Genomic DNA, 13,664 nt, shown 5'->3' with positions numbered 1-13,664 from the left:
ACACCTGGGCAAGTGACAAAGCCTCGGTGCTAGCCGTGACCAGCTGCCTATACACCAGGCCTGTCGTGAGTGGTGGGATCTGCCGGGAGACTGCACTGAGGACCCAAGGCCCGTTCGCCTGCTCTGGTGCCCTCTGAGGAAGCCCTAGATGATAACATCTGGACATTTAAAGCTGGAGGCAGGGGCCCAGTCAAGGTCAGCATGCAGGCAATGCCACCAAGTCCTGCTCTGGCTGGGCGCCTCCCGGTCGGGCCTGCCCCTAGGGTCCCGGGATGTCAGCCCCCTGCTCCCTGAGCGAGCCAAGTTTGTGGTGGATGTTTCCCCTGCATCTTGCTGGCCCGGGACGGGCAGCGGGCAGGCATGTGGACACACAGAGTCGTTGCAGCCACCCAGCAGTGAACCCAGGCAGCTGTGGCCCCAGCACTGCCATGAGGCCAACCCTGACTGCCTGGAAGCTGCAGCCAGATCCCTGCTCTGCCCAGAGGTACCCGCCTTTGGGGGGACCTGTGATGTGACACATCACATATTTAAGTGTTCACATGACTTCTCCACAGACATTCTGCTTTGTGTGCCTTACAGATGTTCACTCTGAGTCTCCACATAGGCAGGCAAGTGAGGCTCTGACCCCCACCCTAATCTCGCTGGTGCCCTTCGCTCTGGGAAGGGGGCACCCCACTTTGCAAGAGGGGAGGGGAGACTGACCTACCCTGGCCCCTAACCCTAGTCCACAGGATGCTTTGGCCAAGGGCAGAGTGGGGTCTCCTGCACTCCGTGTTACCCTGAGCAACCCTCCATCTCAGCTGTTCCCAGCCACCTATCCTCCCTGGAAAAGAACCAGCCGTGGTTGAAATCACACGAGGCTTCACGGACTGCAAACACTGATGCCTTGTTGGATCTTCCCAGCGCCTGGGGGACATAAGGCATAGCCCGATTCCCTCCACTCTTCCACTGGCACTCGGGTAGGTTCAAGGACACATCAACAGTGATAGGCAGGCGTGGGCTGCCCATCATCTGCCGTGGCCACACATATGCAGCCTCTCCATCTGAAAACAGACATCCCATCCTGCCACGATCGCCATGAGGTAGGAGACAGGAGCCGTGCATCTTCACACACTAGCCCATGCAGCCTGGCCCCAGCTCAGAGCCCACAAGATGCTCAGATCCACCCCGAATGGATGACAACCTTGGTCCGAGCTATGGCTGAGTGTCAGCTGCTTCGGCCACGACAAGCAGCCTGTAAATTCCAGAAGGATGAGACACAGACATGGCCTGGTGGGAGGCAGCATCAGCAGCCAGGTGCCCATGACTTCAGATAGTGAACTGTCCTCCGTAGCTAAAGGCCGCTCGTGGGCAGCAGGGTTAGAGAGGACCTACTGCCCAAGGATGTCCCAGAAGGCAGGCTGGGGCGGTGTGGTGTCCCACTGTGGCCCCATCCCAAGAGAAACCCCCAGGCATACCTGCCGCCACGTCCTGAGGTGGCACCTGCTCGCCCTCCCTAAAATAGAGGGCACAAGAGAGGGCATGGGGGTGAGCGGGCCTATGGACGGGAGGGACCAGGAACCGTTGAGTTTAGGGAAAAAGAACCACACACCTGGGCCTGGCACCAGCACCACATATTTAATTGATTCTCATTTCAGCTTTCCTAAGGCCCACTTGGCACTCACCATCCTGGCCCCCTGGTTGTCTTTATCTGAATACAGGATGATGCTAGGGAACAAAGCGAGGCCCAGCTGAGGCCTCAGCATGCGGGTCCCGGGGCCTGAGTGGGAAGGCCCCTTCCCCCAGCGCCTGGGGGATCTGACCCACGCCCCATACCCCACCCCACCATGCGCTTGCACCCCAAGCTGCTCTGTGAGTTCTCTGGGTTGCATCTCCCCACACCTGGCCTTGATTTGCCCAGTTAGAGACCCAGCCCCCTGCCCGCATGACTTCTGCCCTGTGGGAAAGGGTCTTCATTAGGATTCCAGCTGCATCCACACACCCCTGGGCCGCGTCAGGGGGTGGTGGCATCGGCCCGGCCGCCAGCCCGGACTGCCTGGTACACACTGAGGAGGGAGGACACAGTGCCCAGGAGGCCCACCACCCACGGGGGGAAGCGGCCAGCCCACAGGACTCCTGGGGGCAGCCAGTGCACGGCGTTGGCCAGGTCGGCCAGGTTGCTCAGGAGAGTCAGCACCTCCGACTGGATCTGGGCCTCCACTGCCCTCCACTTGCTCCGGGGCAGCCGGCTGTGGGAGCAAAGAGGAGATGCTGGGGAAGGCCCGGTGTGCCTGTGCTCACCCGCACCACAGGGCAAGGAGTGACCGCAGACCTGCTCGTGAACAAGGGGTCCCTGTCACCTCCCCCACACACACAAAGGGAGCCTACAGCGTGAACAGGACATGGACCAGCATGGAAAGTCTCAAATCCATACCTCAGCCCTCCCAATCCCTGGAATCAGCCAGAAAGGTGGGCTGGGGGCCGCCAGTGGGTAGGTTCCAGGCCTGTCCCGGGCACAGTTCTTTCCCAGAATGACACAGTGACAGTGACCATGGACCTCAGGAAACCGACTCCGTCTCCTATCACCCTCTCCCCTGGGGACATGGCCGTGAAGGCTCCACCCTGGAGTCCTGGCTGTTTCCTGCTTCTGGGACTTCAAGTGAGCCTCAGTTTCCCCATCGGTCAGAGTACTACCAGCCACCTGGAGACTGCTGTGAGGCCCGGTGACCGCGCGCCCATCACGGCCCAGCACGGGCCCTGCACACGGGCAGGACCGATAACCGATGGTGACGCTGAGCACCTCCCCAGTGGGGGAAACCCTCTGGGGCCCCAGCTGGCAGGAGGGGAAGTCGGCCTTTTTCCGAGACAAAACCCCAGACGTACCTGGTGAAGGCGGCCATAGGGCTCCTCAGCTGCTTTCTCAGCTTCGCGACCATCCACAAGGACCTGCGACACGAGAGAGGATCGGAGGACGCGCCACCCGACGGGGCAGAGAAGCGGGGGGGGCGGGGGCCAGGGCTTTGATCGCCAACACCATGTCGAGAGGAGGCTCTGCCACCTGCCTCCTCTTGCCACTGCAGCCACAGGTTCCCTGTAACGGGTGCCAAGCTGTCCAACAAGTGGCTCCGACTGACCATCTGAAGTGAGTCTGACAACCCTCTGGGCCCGAGGGCCAGCGTCGCAGGCTGAGGAAGCAGCCGGCTGTGCTCCTTGGGGACTCTAGGGCCCTGCAGGGCGCCCACCCGGGCTGCCCCACCTGGCCCCTGCACCCTGCAGCCTGGGCTGTGGGGTGGGCAGGTGCACGAATGTGCTGAGCCCTGCCCGCTGGAGGGCTGACCCCAGCCAGACTCCCCAACTGGGAGGTCCAAGGACTGGTCACCTCTCCCCAGCCACCATGTACCTATCCAAGTGACATGTCCCCAGAGAGTAAAGGACACTGGGAAGCACCTGCAGTGAAGTAAGTGTGGCATCACAGCCACCTGGGGCACTACGGGGAAAATGATGATTCCTGGGCCACCAGACCTATGGACTCAGAGCCTCTGGGTGCCTGGCCCCGACATCTGCATTTTAACAACCTCCCAGGTCACTCTCCAGCACACTGAAGTCTAAGGACACCTGGTCATGACCAGCACATATCAACGCTCCCCAACCCCCACCTCATTGTCCACACCAAATACAGAGAAATGGTGGGAAAATGACACGCTCTAAAAATGAATGGAACAACAGGCAGAGCACAGCGGATTTTTAGAGCCATGAAAACACAATGGATGACAGTACAGTGGTGGATACGTGTCATTATACCTTTATCCAAATCCACAAAATGTGTAACACAGAGAGTGACCTCTAATGTAGACCATGGACTTGGGGTGAAGACGTGTCAACGGAGGTTCGATTGTGGCACCATGTCTGTAGCGGGGGACGCTGAGGGGCGGGGGCAGGCGTGCATGGAAACTCTACTTTCAGTCAATTTTGCTGTGGACCTAAAAACTGCTGAGAAATATAAAGTCTATTTTTTGAAAATGAATGGAACCAAGGGTGTCCCTAAAACAGGAATGGTAGGTTTCTTGAGATCAGGGGTCACAAAGCACTCTGAGGAGAGGCCGTGAGTCAGGGACACCCCAGGAACTGCAGCTTCAGGAGCATCCAGAGCCCAGCCCAGGCCTCTGCCAGAGACCCGGAGCACACGGGGAAGGTCAATGCCAAGAGGAGACAGGGGAAGCTCCACAGACATAGTGACAGTGACAGTGACTGTCCGTGACCATGAGGAGAGCCCAGATCAAGGAGCCGCATCCGTGAAACGAGATCAAAGGTGAGTAAAAACGTGTCGGCAGAGTGTAAGATCAAAGGCTTAAAAGGGTCACAGAGCATGGGGAGGGGATCGATGGATCGTGGGTGATCGTGGGTGAATCATCCATTTTAGGTTTGCTCAGTTTCCGTACTGTCTACGATAAGTGTAAAATCACAGTGTCTGTAACAGGGAAAAACAAGGGCTACTGGACATGAGTGTCTTTCCCAGGGACAAGTGACAGCAGACATGGTCACTGCCCACCCCCGAGGTCAGGGGCTACCCATCAGGGATCCGAGAACCCTTCAAGGCCATGAAACTTGGCCACGGGAGGCCCTGCTCTGCGTGTGCTTTCTGGGGCAGGGGACTGAACAAACTCACTCGCAAATTTGCAGAGGAAAATGTTCGAGAGGAAACCATTAAAGTTCTGGAAACCTTACAGTTTTAAGAAGCACGGAGCCAGTCAGGAAACTCCTGGCTGTTTTATCTAGGGATGTTTGTTGACGACAATGCAAGCAGGACTCAGGGACCAGGGTAAAGGCAGCCACTTCTATCCAGGCCACGGAGTTATTTCTTCTTCCTGGATCCAGAATCATAGCCCCCAAAGATGTCCCTGCCCTCATCCCCAGGACCCTTCCATGACAGGACTTTGCAGATGGCAGTGACTTAAGGGCCTTGAGATGGGGCGTTATCTGGATGGGCCCAACGTCATCACAAGGGTCCTCATAAGAGGGAGGCGGGAGGGTCAGAGTCAGAGAAGGAGACGTAACGATAAAAACAGAGGCCGGAGCGATGAGCCTTGGAGATGGGGAAAGAGGCCACCAGCCCAGGAATGCAGGAAGGAATTCTATGAGCTGGAAAAGGCAAGGAGCCTCCAGAAGGATCACGGCCCGGCCCGCACCTTGATTTTAGCCCAGGGAGATCCATTTTGGACTTCTGACCTCCAGAACTGTGAGATAATCCACTCACGCTGTCTGAAGCCACCAGGGCTGTGGGCATCTGCTGCAGCAGCCACAGGAGACGGACACAGAGAGGTGGCGATGGCAGGAGGAAAAGGAGCAGCGGCACAGACCCGCCGTCTGCCGACCCCCGAGCACCTCTGGCGCTGTCTCCCAGGGGCTAGAGAGCGGCGCGCTGCTTACCTGGCAATCCCCAGGAGCAGGGACAGGCCCCAGAAGGCTGTGCTCAGTGTCCACCACCAGGCAGAGTCCACACGGAGGATCTTGGCATCGGCAGCCCAGGCGACATGCTCACAGGGGTAGTACAGCTGGTCAGCCAGGTTGCCCAGGACAGATACACAGCGGACAAAGACATCCTCCTCCTGCAGGGCCAGGAGAGGGGGATGGGCCCGGGGTGGGACCCACCCACTGCCCAAATTAGGGGCCCAAGCCATGCCAAAAACTAAGCTTTAAATTTTTTTAAGTTCCCAGATGATTCCCTTGTAGGACAGCTTCAACGTCCTGCCTCACAGCCTCCTGCCCCACCACAGGCTCCAGATCCCGCCGGGGGTCTCCAGGCCAGCCGCTCTGGCGCAGGACCCTGAGAGGGGAGCAGGGCAGGCTGGCCCGCAGAGAAGTCTGACTAGGCAGTGGGGGAGGGGGACACCTGGCTGTCCCATGCTGCACAGCTGCAGAGAGGGGTGGTCATCTTCCCTACAAACAGGGAAACCAAGGTGCTTAGGGACGGGCCTCAGGCCGCCAGACTGCAGAACCCCCCAGGGCCTTCTGTCCTGCACTATACCTACGCCCTCAAACCCTGAGTTCTAAACCGGACCGCCTGTACCCAACCAGGCCACAGGAGCCTGGTCCCTGAGGCTGTATTCCCAGCCCTGCCCCCTCGAGGCCAGACCCCCTAAAGGTCACCAAGCTGGAGTCACTTCACTTCTCTGTCTTTACCCTCATCATCCTTGCTGCCTGCCATACCCTCTCCTCCTCTCTGTCTTCCCAGGAACCCCATCTCTACCCCCATCAATGCTTTGTGACACTGTGCCCCTCCTTCCTTCTGGCCAGCCATGATCCTGCCTTACTGGGGTTCTGAATCCCACTCCACCTCCCCCATCCTGCCTGGGTCCTTCTGGTGCATTCTGGCACATTCCCCCTCTCCATGAGGACAACCCCTACCCCAGTGTGCTCATTCCTCTTACATTTCCTGAGAAGCAGAGTGGTCCTCGGCCTACATGGGGAGATGGACATGCTCACGGAGACAGAGGGAACCCAGACACACAGACACAGGACCAACAAAAGGGCTCTTGTTCTGGCCAAGGGATATACGAGGTGCAGAGGCCCCCGCCCCTTGCCTGGGGACGCGAAAGAGTCCTCACAGAGATATTTGGGGTAGGGGGTCCTCCAGGGATGCACAGGAAGCGTGCCCTAACCAAAGAAGAGGACAGGAAACGGGTGTGGAAACTGGAGGAAGGTCCAGGAAAACACGGGAGATCTGGGATGATCAGGCCACGAGCGCTGGGGCAGAACGGGACAGCATCTGAGCACTGAGCGGGGACCCCTGAGAGGGCAGGAGAAAGGGCAAGGCTGGCAGCAGTACCCCAGGGCAGCTTGTCAGCCCATCCCCTGGGAAAACATCCCCTGGCGGGGACAAGCTGACCCCTGAGTGGGGAGCACAGATCTACTGGCGCTGGTGTGGAATGACGCAGTACTGCTGAACAGCAAAATGCTGTAAATAACCTACATGTCCATCGAGAGAGGCTCAGTCAGATAAATCACTGTCCTACTATACAGCAGTGTTCTGTGGCCTTTGAAAAGGAAGGAACTCTTTTTGGGCTGATACGGAATGCGCTCCGAGTTGTACTGTTAAGTGAAAGAATCAAGTGGCCGAAGAGTGTCAGTGGCACACAACTATTTATGTAAACGGCGTGTACGAGCCTGTGCGGGTACAGAAGATCTCAGGAAGGAAACGCAAGAAGCTGTCAACAGCGGCTGCCCCTGAGGAAGAAAACTGGGGCCCAGGGGAAAAGGAAGGAGAGAGATTTTTTAATGATATACTCTAAGAATGAGCAAACGTATTAGCTACTTTTTAAATTTTCAATTAAAATAAGAAAATCTGCTCATCTCAAAAAAAGTAAATAAATTGAAAAAAATAACAAACTGCCCACGCAGTTGCCTTTAGACAACTTCCCAGAGTCTGCACTCCCTCCCTTACGGGCCTAGGCACCCCATTACCTCTGCCCCCAGGCCATACTGCTTAGTGTACATAAACATGGCCAAGTCATCGAAGAGTCGAAGGATGGTCCTGCAGTGGTTGAGTTGGGAGGACAGCACCAGCAGGCGCGTCCCCACTTCTGACCTGGCCGGACATTGTTCCACCAGGGCCCCACCGACCAGCTGGCAGCAGTACCCCAGCGTTCGGATCTGTGGGAAAGCAAAAGCCATCAGCATGGCCCTGCTCCTAGACTGAGCTGGGTCACCTGGCCATGGGCCCCATAGGATGAGCAGGTGGAAGAGTATATAAATCAACAAGATTTTCATAAAAGCTGAAAGTTTAAAAAGAAACAGTGCAGGTGGGACAAAGGGAAAAGCGTGACACCACTGTCCGAGACTCTAAGGGAGTGCTGCTTCACGTCACTGAGGGCACAGCCTTCGGAGGCAGATGTGATGGGGACAAGAAAATGAAAACCCATTTGGAGGGAGACCCTCTAATAAAAAAAAAAATGAAAGCCCGTTTTCCACCTCCCGGGGCTTTTTCTCAGCAGGCAGGAAGACAGGGCAGAAATGTATATTTGCATCAACCTGGCTGTACTTAAGCCCATGGCTGGGCTAGGGAATAGGGAAGTGATCGGGCCAGTGGACAAAAGGATAATTGGCTTGAATAATTTTAATGAGAAGGAACCCACTCAGTGGGTGATTTGGGGCATCGTGAACTGAGTTAGCTTAATCACCCTTCTATCTTTATTTCATCTGCTTTTCAGAAATTGCTTTTCCCGGTTTTATATGTTATTTTTATTTGTAATTTCTGTTCAACCCCTTTGTAATGGCAAAATGCTACAATTTAAATGTCCAACTAGGGCGGGGCAGGGTGGTGGTTAAAACCTGAATTCCCGATCATAAGAGATTTGGTTGGAACCTAACTGCCCAACCACCTGATTGCCTGTAACAACCGTAAATGACTCTCTGTATGAGACTAGGTGGGGCTGGCTGAGGATCTGACTTCCGGGGCTTGTATGGAACAACATAAATGCCCAACCCGAGATGTGGTCGGAACCTAAACACCCACCAATAGGGGGAGCCCCTGTAAAACCCTAAGTTCCCATATGGGATTAATCAGGACATCTCAGGGACCCACTACCGTGGCCTAGTCAGAACCTAAATGTCCAAACACGGGGATGTGGTTGTCGCGTAAATATCCATCCGGGATGACTTGGCCCCAACAAGTCAATGACCAACTATAAGGAATTTGGTCACAACCTAAATTTCCAGCCATAAGGGGGAGCCCCACAACACCCGAAGTCCTCGTACGAGGCTGTTTGGGACAACCCCGTGGCCATCTTCAGTGGTCTGGTCGGAATCCTAAAGCTCAAAAGTGAGGATCTGGTTGGTACTACGATAAATGTCCAGCCGCGATGGGTTGGCCGGAACGACCTAAATGTCCACCGCTAGGAGACTGGGTGGGAGCCTGCCTCGGACAGGGCTTCTGCGACCCCGTCCCCCTCTGGCCTCAGTTTCCGGGTCTCTGAGATTTGGCCCAACTCCCGGGCCTCAGGCCGCGCTCCGCCCCAGCCTCACCAGGCGGTCCCGGCCCCTGTAAGACTCCAGCGCCGACGCCAGGCCGCTCAGCGCCGCCATGGCAACTCCGCCGCGAGGTCGCCGCGCCGCGCCAGGGGGCGGGGCCGGGCGCCAGGCCACGCCCCGGGGCGTTCTGCACAGGCGCGGCCGGGTTGCTTTGTCCCTTCCCCGTCCCTTTGTTTGTTGCTGCGAAGAACTGAGTTTGTTGTTGTAGGATTGTCACGTGTCCGCTCCCTAGGTCCCGTGCACCCGGGACAGTCCTGGGAGCTCGCCGCCTTCTACCCCAGTGCAGCTTGTCTTTTCAAAGTTAGCCAACTCGCAGTTAACCAATCCGCAACAACGCCCCGCCCCCACACACAAATATTCCAAGCGAAATCACTAACCTGTTAGCTTGAGTTCAAGGAGAGAGTTTTCTTTTTAGTTTGTTTCACCCTTTCTGCATTGTCTGCTTGTCTGTAGTGAGCATGTGTGGTGGTCGTAATATCACATAAGGCGTTTCCAGAAAATTAAGGAACCGCATAGAATCATTCTAGAAGAATAGACAAGAATTTGGTAACCGGAGTAGCTCCAGAGAGGGTAACTGAGCGGCTGGAAAGAGGAGATTAAGTTTTCACCTTTGTACCACTTTGTGGCTTTGAAGTTTGTGCAATATGCGCGTATTATCAAATCAAAATTTAGTTGAGTTTTTTTTTAAAAGTTAACACGCCCTGTTTTGTTTTTAATTGAGATAAAATTTGCATAATATAAAATTCACCATTTAGAATATACAAGTCAGAGGCATTTAGTACATTCATGGGTTGTGTGAACAAAACTCCTTTGAAAACATTTTCATCACCCTCAAAGGAGATCCAGTCACTCTTTCAATCAGTCACTCTGTCTCTCCCTCCCTCCCTCAGACCCTGCAGACTGCCATCTGATTCCCGTTTCTATGGATTTGTCTGTTCTGGAAATTTTATATAAATGAAATCAAACAATATGCGACCATTCGTGTCCGACTTCTTTCACTGTGTGTAGTGTTTTTGAGGTTCATCTACATTGTAATTTATATCACTATTTCATTCCTTTCATGGCTGGATGATATTCCCCTGTATGGATGGAGCACATTTTGTTTATCTATTCATCAGCTGATGGATGCTGAGATTGTTTCCACCTTCTGGCTATTGTGAATAATTCTGCTGTGAACATGAGTGCATGTATTTGTTCTAGTTCCTGCTTTCGATTCCTTTGAATAGATACCTAAAAGTGTGTTGCTGGGTCTGTGGTAAACTCTATCTTGGACTGTTTTCCACACTGGCTGCATCGTTTTTCATTCCCACCGGTGATGCACAACATTCTCCACACTCTTGTGTTTTCCTTTTTAAAAATTATTATTATGGTCATCCTACTGTCTGTCAAGTGGTATCTCACCATAGTTTTGCATTTCCCCAATGGCTAGTGGTGTTGACCAATTGCCTTTTGCAAAATATTTCCTCCCAATAACTCTATTACTCTTCCCGCCTCACTCACTCCTTTCCAACCACTTGCCTTGCTCCTGTTCCTTGAAGTTGCAGCACATCCTGCCTCAGGACCTTTGCATTTGCTGTTCCCTCTGCCTGGAATGCTCTCCCTCCAGATACCTGCATGGCTCCCCCACTTGCTTCCTTCTCGTGTTTACTCAAACATGGTCTTCTCATGCGACCTCTCCATCACACCTTCCTGGGCACCTTCTATCCACACTTCCTGCTGCCTTATTTTCCTCCTTAGCTTATATCATCGAATGCAACTGTATATTTTCCTGCTTCATCTAGTTGTCTAATTATTTGTCTCGCCTCAACAGAATGTGAACACCAGGCCAGGAATTTTGATCTTAGTCACAGCTATATCCCCACAGCCTGGCATAAAGTAGGTTCTCAATAAGTGTCATTGCCTGCAGGGCTCGGCTCCCTGTCCAAACTCTCTGCTCATGCTCCAGCCACATCATCCTAGGAGACCTCCACTCTCGTGACTTCCCTAGCCACCTGTTCACTAGCCTCTCCCCTATCTCTCGCCAATGCTGACCTGTCTCCTGCTCCCACCTGTCCCCTGGATGTCCTACAAGACCCTTGTGCATCCCACAAGGCCCCTCAAGATCAGCAAGTCCTAGACTGACCACAGCATCATCCCTAAACATCTGCTCTCCCCATGTCCCCATCTCAGGACTGAACTACCAGCCACCCAGCCACCCAACCATCACCCTGGACGTCATGCTTACCTCTTTCCCTCCACACATGCCCCTCCCATGTCCTAACAATCACCAAAATATCCCTTGAGTCTATCTACTTCTTCCCAGCCCAGAGCCCTCTCCACAGTAAGCCCCCATCCTCTCTCACCTGGACCCTGAGCCCCTGCCGCCCCCAGGCCTGCCTTCCCCACAACATCCCAAAAGACTCTTTAATCCCACAACCAACCACAGCCTTCCTTGCTTAAGACTAGGGTGCAGGGGTCTGTGTGCCCCCAACCCCCAAACGGCAACACTATTCCTGCAGCAGAAAAAAATTCAAGCCAAGCCCTTAGGCTGCAGAGCCTGCGGAGCAGCTGGATTCCTTCTCTTAAGCCTGCACTGTCCCCGATGGCCTTGTAATAGCACAGTGCATTTCTCTGAGCACCTACTATGTGCCTGGCCCTGCTCTAGGCACCAAGGGTACAGTAGTTAGCCTTGCCGTCACTGCCAGCCCTCCCAGCATCCTCCATCTTCCAGTTAGGGCTGAGCTTGACCTTTGCGAAAGAGACAGGAGCTGGCCTGGCATTCCCAGCTGGCCTTGGTGTTGCTAGGAGCTGGCCTGGCAGTCACTGCGAGTCCCCAGTGTTCTCAAGCTGGACATAAATAATTCTAGAGAACGCCACCATCAGATAAGGCCACTTGGTGACCGTGGTGGAACAAGACAAAACAAAACCACTTGTAATCATGTCTGAACGCAGGCAAAGCGTGAGCCAATTGGCCAAACCACAACAGTGACACGTTCGCTTTTCCTGGCTAATCTGAGTCACCAACACTCCTTTACCAATCAAAACTGTACCATAAACATTAAACTTGCTCAGAGACTAGATACTAATTGTTCCCAAACTAGAAGAAATTATAATTACGAGAGGTGTTAGCTAATGCTATGATGACGATAATATTGCAATATAAATGTATCAGATCAATAGGTTGTAAACCTTATAGTTCCACAATGTCATATGTCAATTATACCTTAATTAGAAAAAAAAGAAAGAACCCATTCAGTAGGTGATTTGGGGCATTATCAAATGAGACAGGTTTGACCATATATCTTTATTTCATCTGCTTTTTTAAAAAAAGAAACTGCTTTTTCCTTTATCATGGTAAAATATACATAACGTAAAATTTACCCATTTAATTATCCTTAGGTGTCCAGTTCAGTGGCATTATATGCATTCACGATGCTGTGCCACCGTCACCACCACCCACCCACCTCTGGAGCTTTTCCATCTTCCCAGACTGAAACTCTGTCCCCATTAAGCATTAATTCCCCATTTCCTTTTTCTTGTTGCTGTATATTTTATTTTTTGTAGAATCATCTCAAAAAAGAAAGTCAAATTTCCAACCAGTAAAAGTATCCAGCACAGAGCAAAGCTCCCCTTCCTTAAACCTCCATGGAAGTACCTAAGACAAGCCCAGGTCCGATAAGTCCCTCTTTTTTTTATGTTTATTTATTTTATTTACTTATTTTTCAAATTTATTTTTATTATGGTGACATTGGTTAACAAAATCCAGTAAGTTTCAGGTGTACAATTCAGCAGTAAGGCATACATATTGCATTGTGTGTTCACTGCCCATAGTTAGATTTCTTTCTATCACCATATATTTGACGCCCTTTACCCTATCTACCTTCTCCCTCCCCCTACCCTCTGGTAACCACTAGTCTATAGTCCATGTCCATGAGTCTCTGTTTGTCCTGTTTATTTGGTGCTTTTTAGGTTTGTCTCCCCCATATAAGTGATATGATTTGGTTTTCGACTTTTTCTGTCTGGCTTATTTCACTTAGCATGATTATCTTGAGGTCCACCCATGTTGTCGCAAATGGCAGAATTTCATCTCATCTCATGGCTGAGTCATATTCCATCGTATGTATGTACCACAGCTTCTTTATCCAGTTGTCTATTGTAGGACACTTCAGTTGCTTCCATGTCCTGGCCACTGAGAATAATGCTGCTATGAACACTGGTGTGCAAATATATCTTCGGATATATGTTTTCAAGTCTTTGGGGTAAATACCCAGGAGAGGGATTGCTGGATCATATGGTAGATCAATTCTTAGTTCTTCGAGGAACCTCCATACTGTTTTCCATAGTGGCTGTACCAATTTGCAGTCCCACCAGCAGCATACGGGGGTTCCTTTCTCTCCGCATCCTCTCCATGATAAGTCCCTCTTTTCACACGCTCCTGAGACGCCCACCGTTCCCACAAGTGTGATCTCCCTCACTGCAACTAGGAATAAGCCCAAATTTGTTCAACCGCAAGTGCGTTCCTGGAGAAGAGGAGGAAAACTTGGGAAAATGGTAATAAGAGACAGCAGCAGCCTACTGCGTCAAATCCTCGCTGCTGCTTTCCGAAGTGATCACCATTCCCAGCCCCATTGTCCAGATGACAAAATCGAGACTTCAAGAAGTCAAATCACTTGGCAGGC

At 52.9% G+C, this 13,664-nt stretch overlaps 1 protein-coding gene across 2 annotated transcripts; it reads right to left on the bottom strand.

The window, feature by feature from the left end:
* Positions 1 to 1,592: 1,592 nt before the first annotated feature.
* Positions 1,593 to 9,584, bottom strand: PEX11G (peroxisomal biogenesis factor 11 gamma). Of its 2 annotated transcripts, none has more exons than XM_039858240.1 (5): positions 9,001 to 9,131; positions 7,441 to 7,629; positions 5,407 to 5,585; positions 2,863 to 2,925; positions 1,593 to 2,228 (listed from the first exon to the last, which is right to left on the bottom strand). In XM_039858240.1, the coding sequence occupies exons 1-5, from the start codon at positions 9,058 to 9,060 to the stop codon at positions 1,994 to 1,996; spliced, it is 726 nt and encodes a 241-aa protein (XP_039714174.1). In that variant the 5' UTR covers positions 9,061 to 9,131; the 3' UTR covers positions 1,593 to 1,993. The 2 variants fall into 2 exon arrangements, with proteins under 2 accessions (XP_039714174.1, XP_039714183.1); XM_039858249.1 differs by lacking the exon at positions 9,001 to 9,131 and adding an exon at positions 9,384 to 9,584 and having other exon boundaries at positions 1,994 to 2,228.
* Positions 9,585 to 13,664: the final 4,080 nt, after the last annotated feature.

This window comes from Pteropus medius, unplaced genomic scaffold, assembly GCF_902729225.1.
Source record: "Pteropus medius unplaced genomic scaffold, Ma_sr-lr_union100, whole genome shotgun sequence".
NCBI classification, from domain to species: Eukaryota; Metazoa; Chordata; class Mammalia; order Chiroptera; family Pteropodidae; genus Pteropus; species Pteropus medius.
The sequence above is the reverse complement of the archived record's forward strand: the minus strand, read 5'-3'. Positions and strand labels throughout refer to the sequence as shown.

Bases quoted from the DNA above. Each gene is read 5' to 3' on its own strand.
- PEX11G (XM_039858240.1), bottom strand. From the start codon at position 9,060: ATGGCGGCGCTGAGCGGCCTGGCGTCGGCGCTGGAGTCTTACAGGGGC. The intron at 7,630-9,000 runs GTGAGGCTGGGG...GCTTTCCCACAG, and splicing joins ACAGGGGCCGGGACCGCCTG to ATCCGAACGCTGGGGTACTG. The intron at 5,586-7,440 runs GTAATGGGGTGC...CTGGCCCTGCAG, and splicing joins AGTATGGCCTGGGGGCAGAG to GAGGAGGATGTCTTTGTCCG.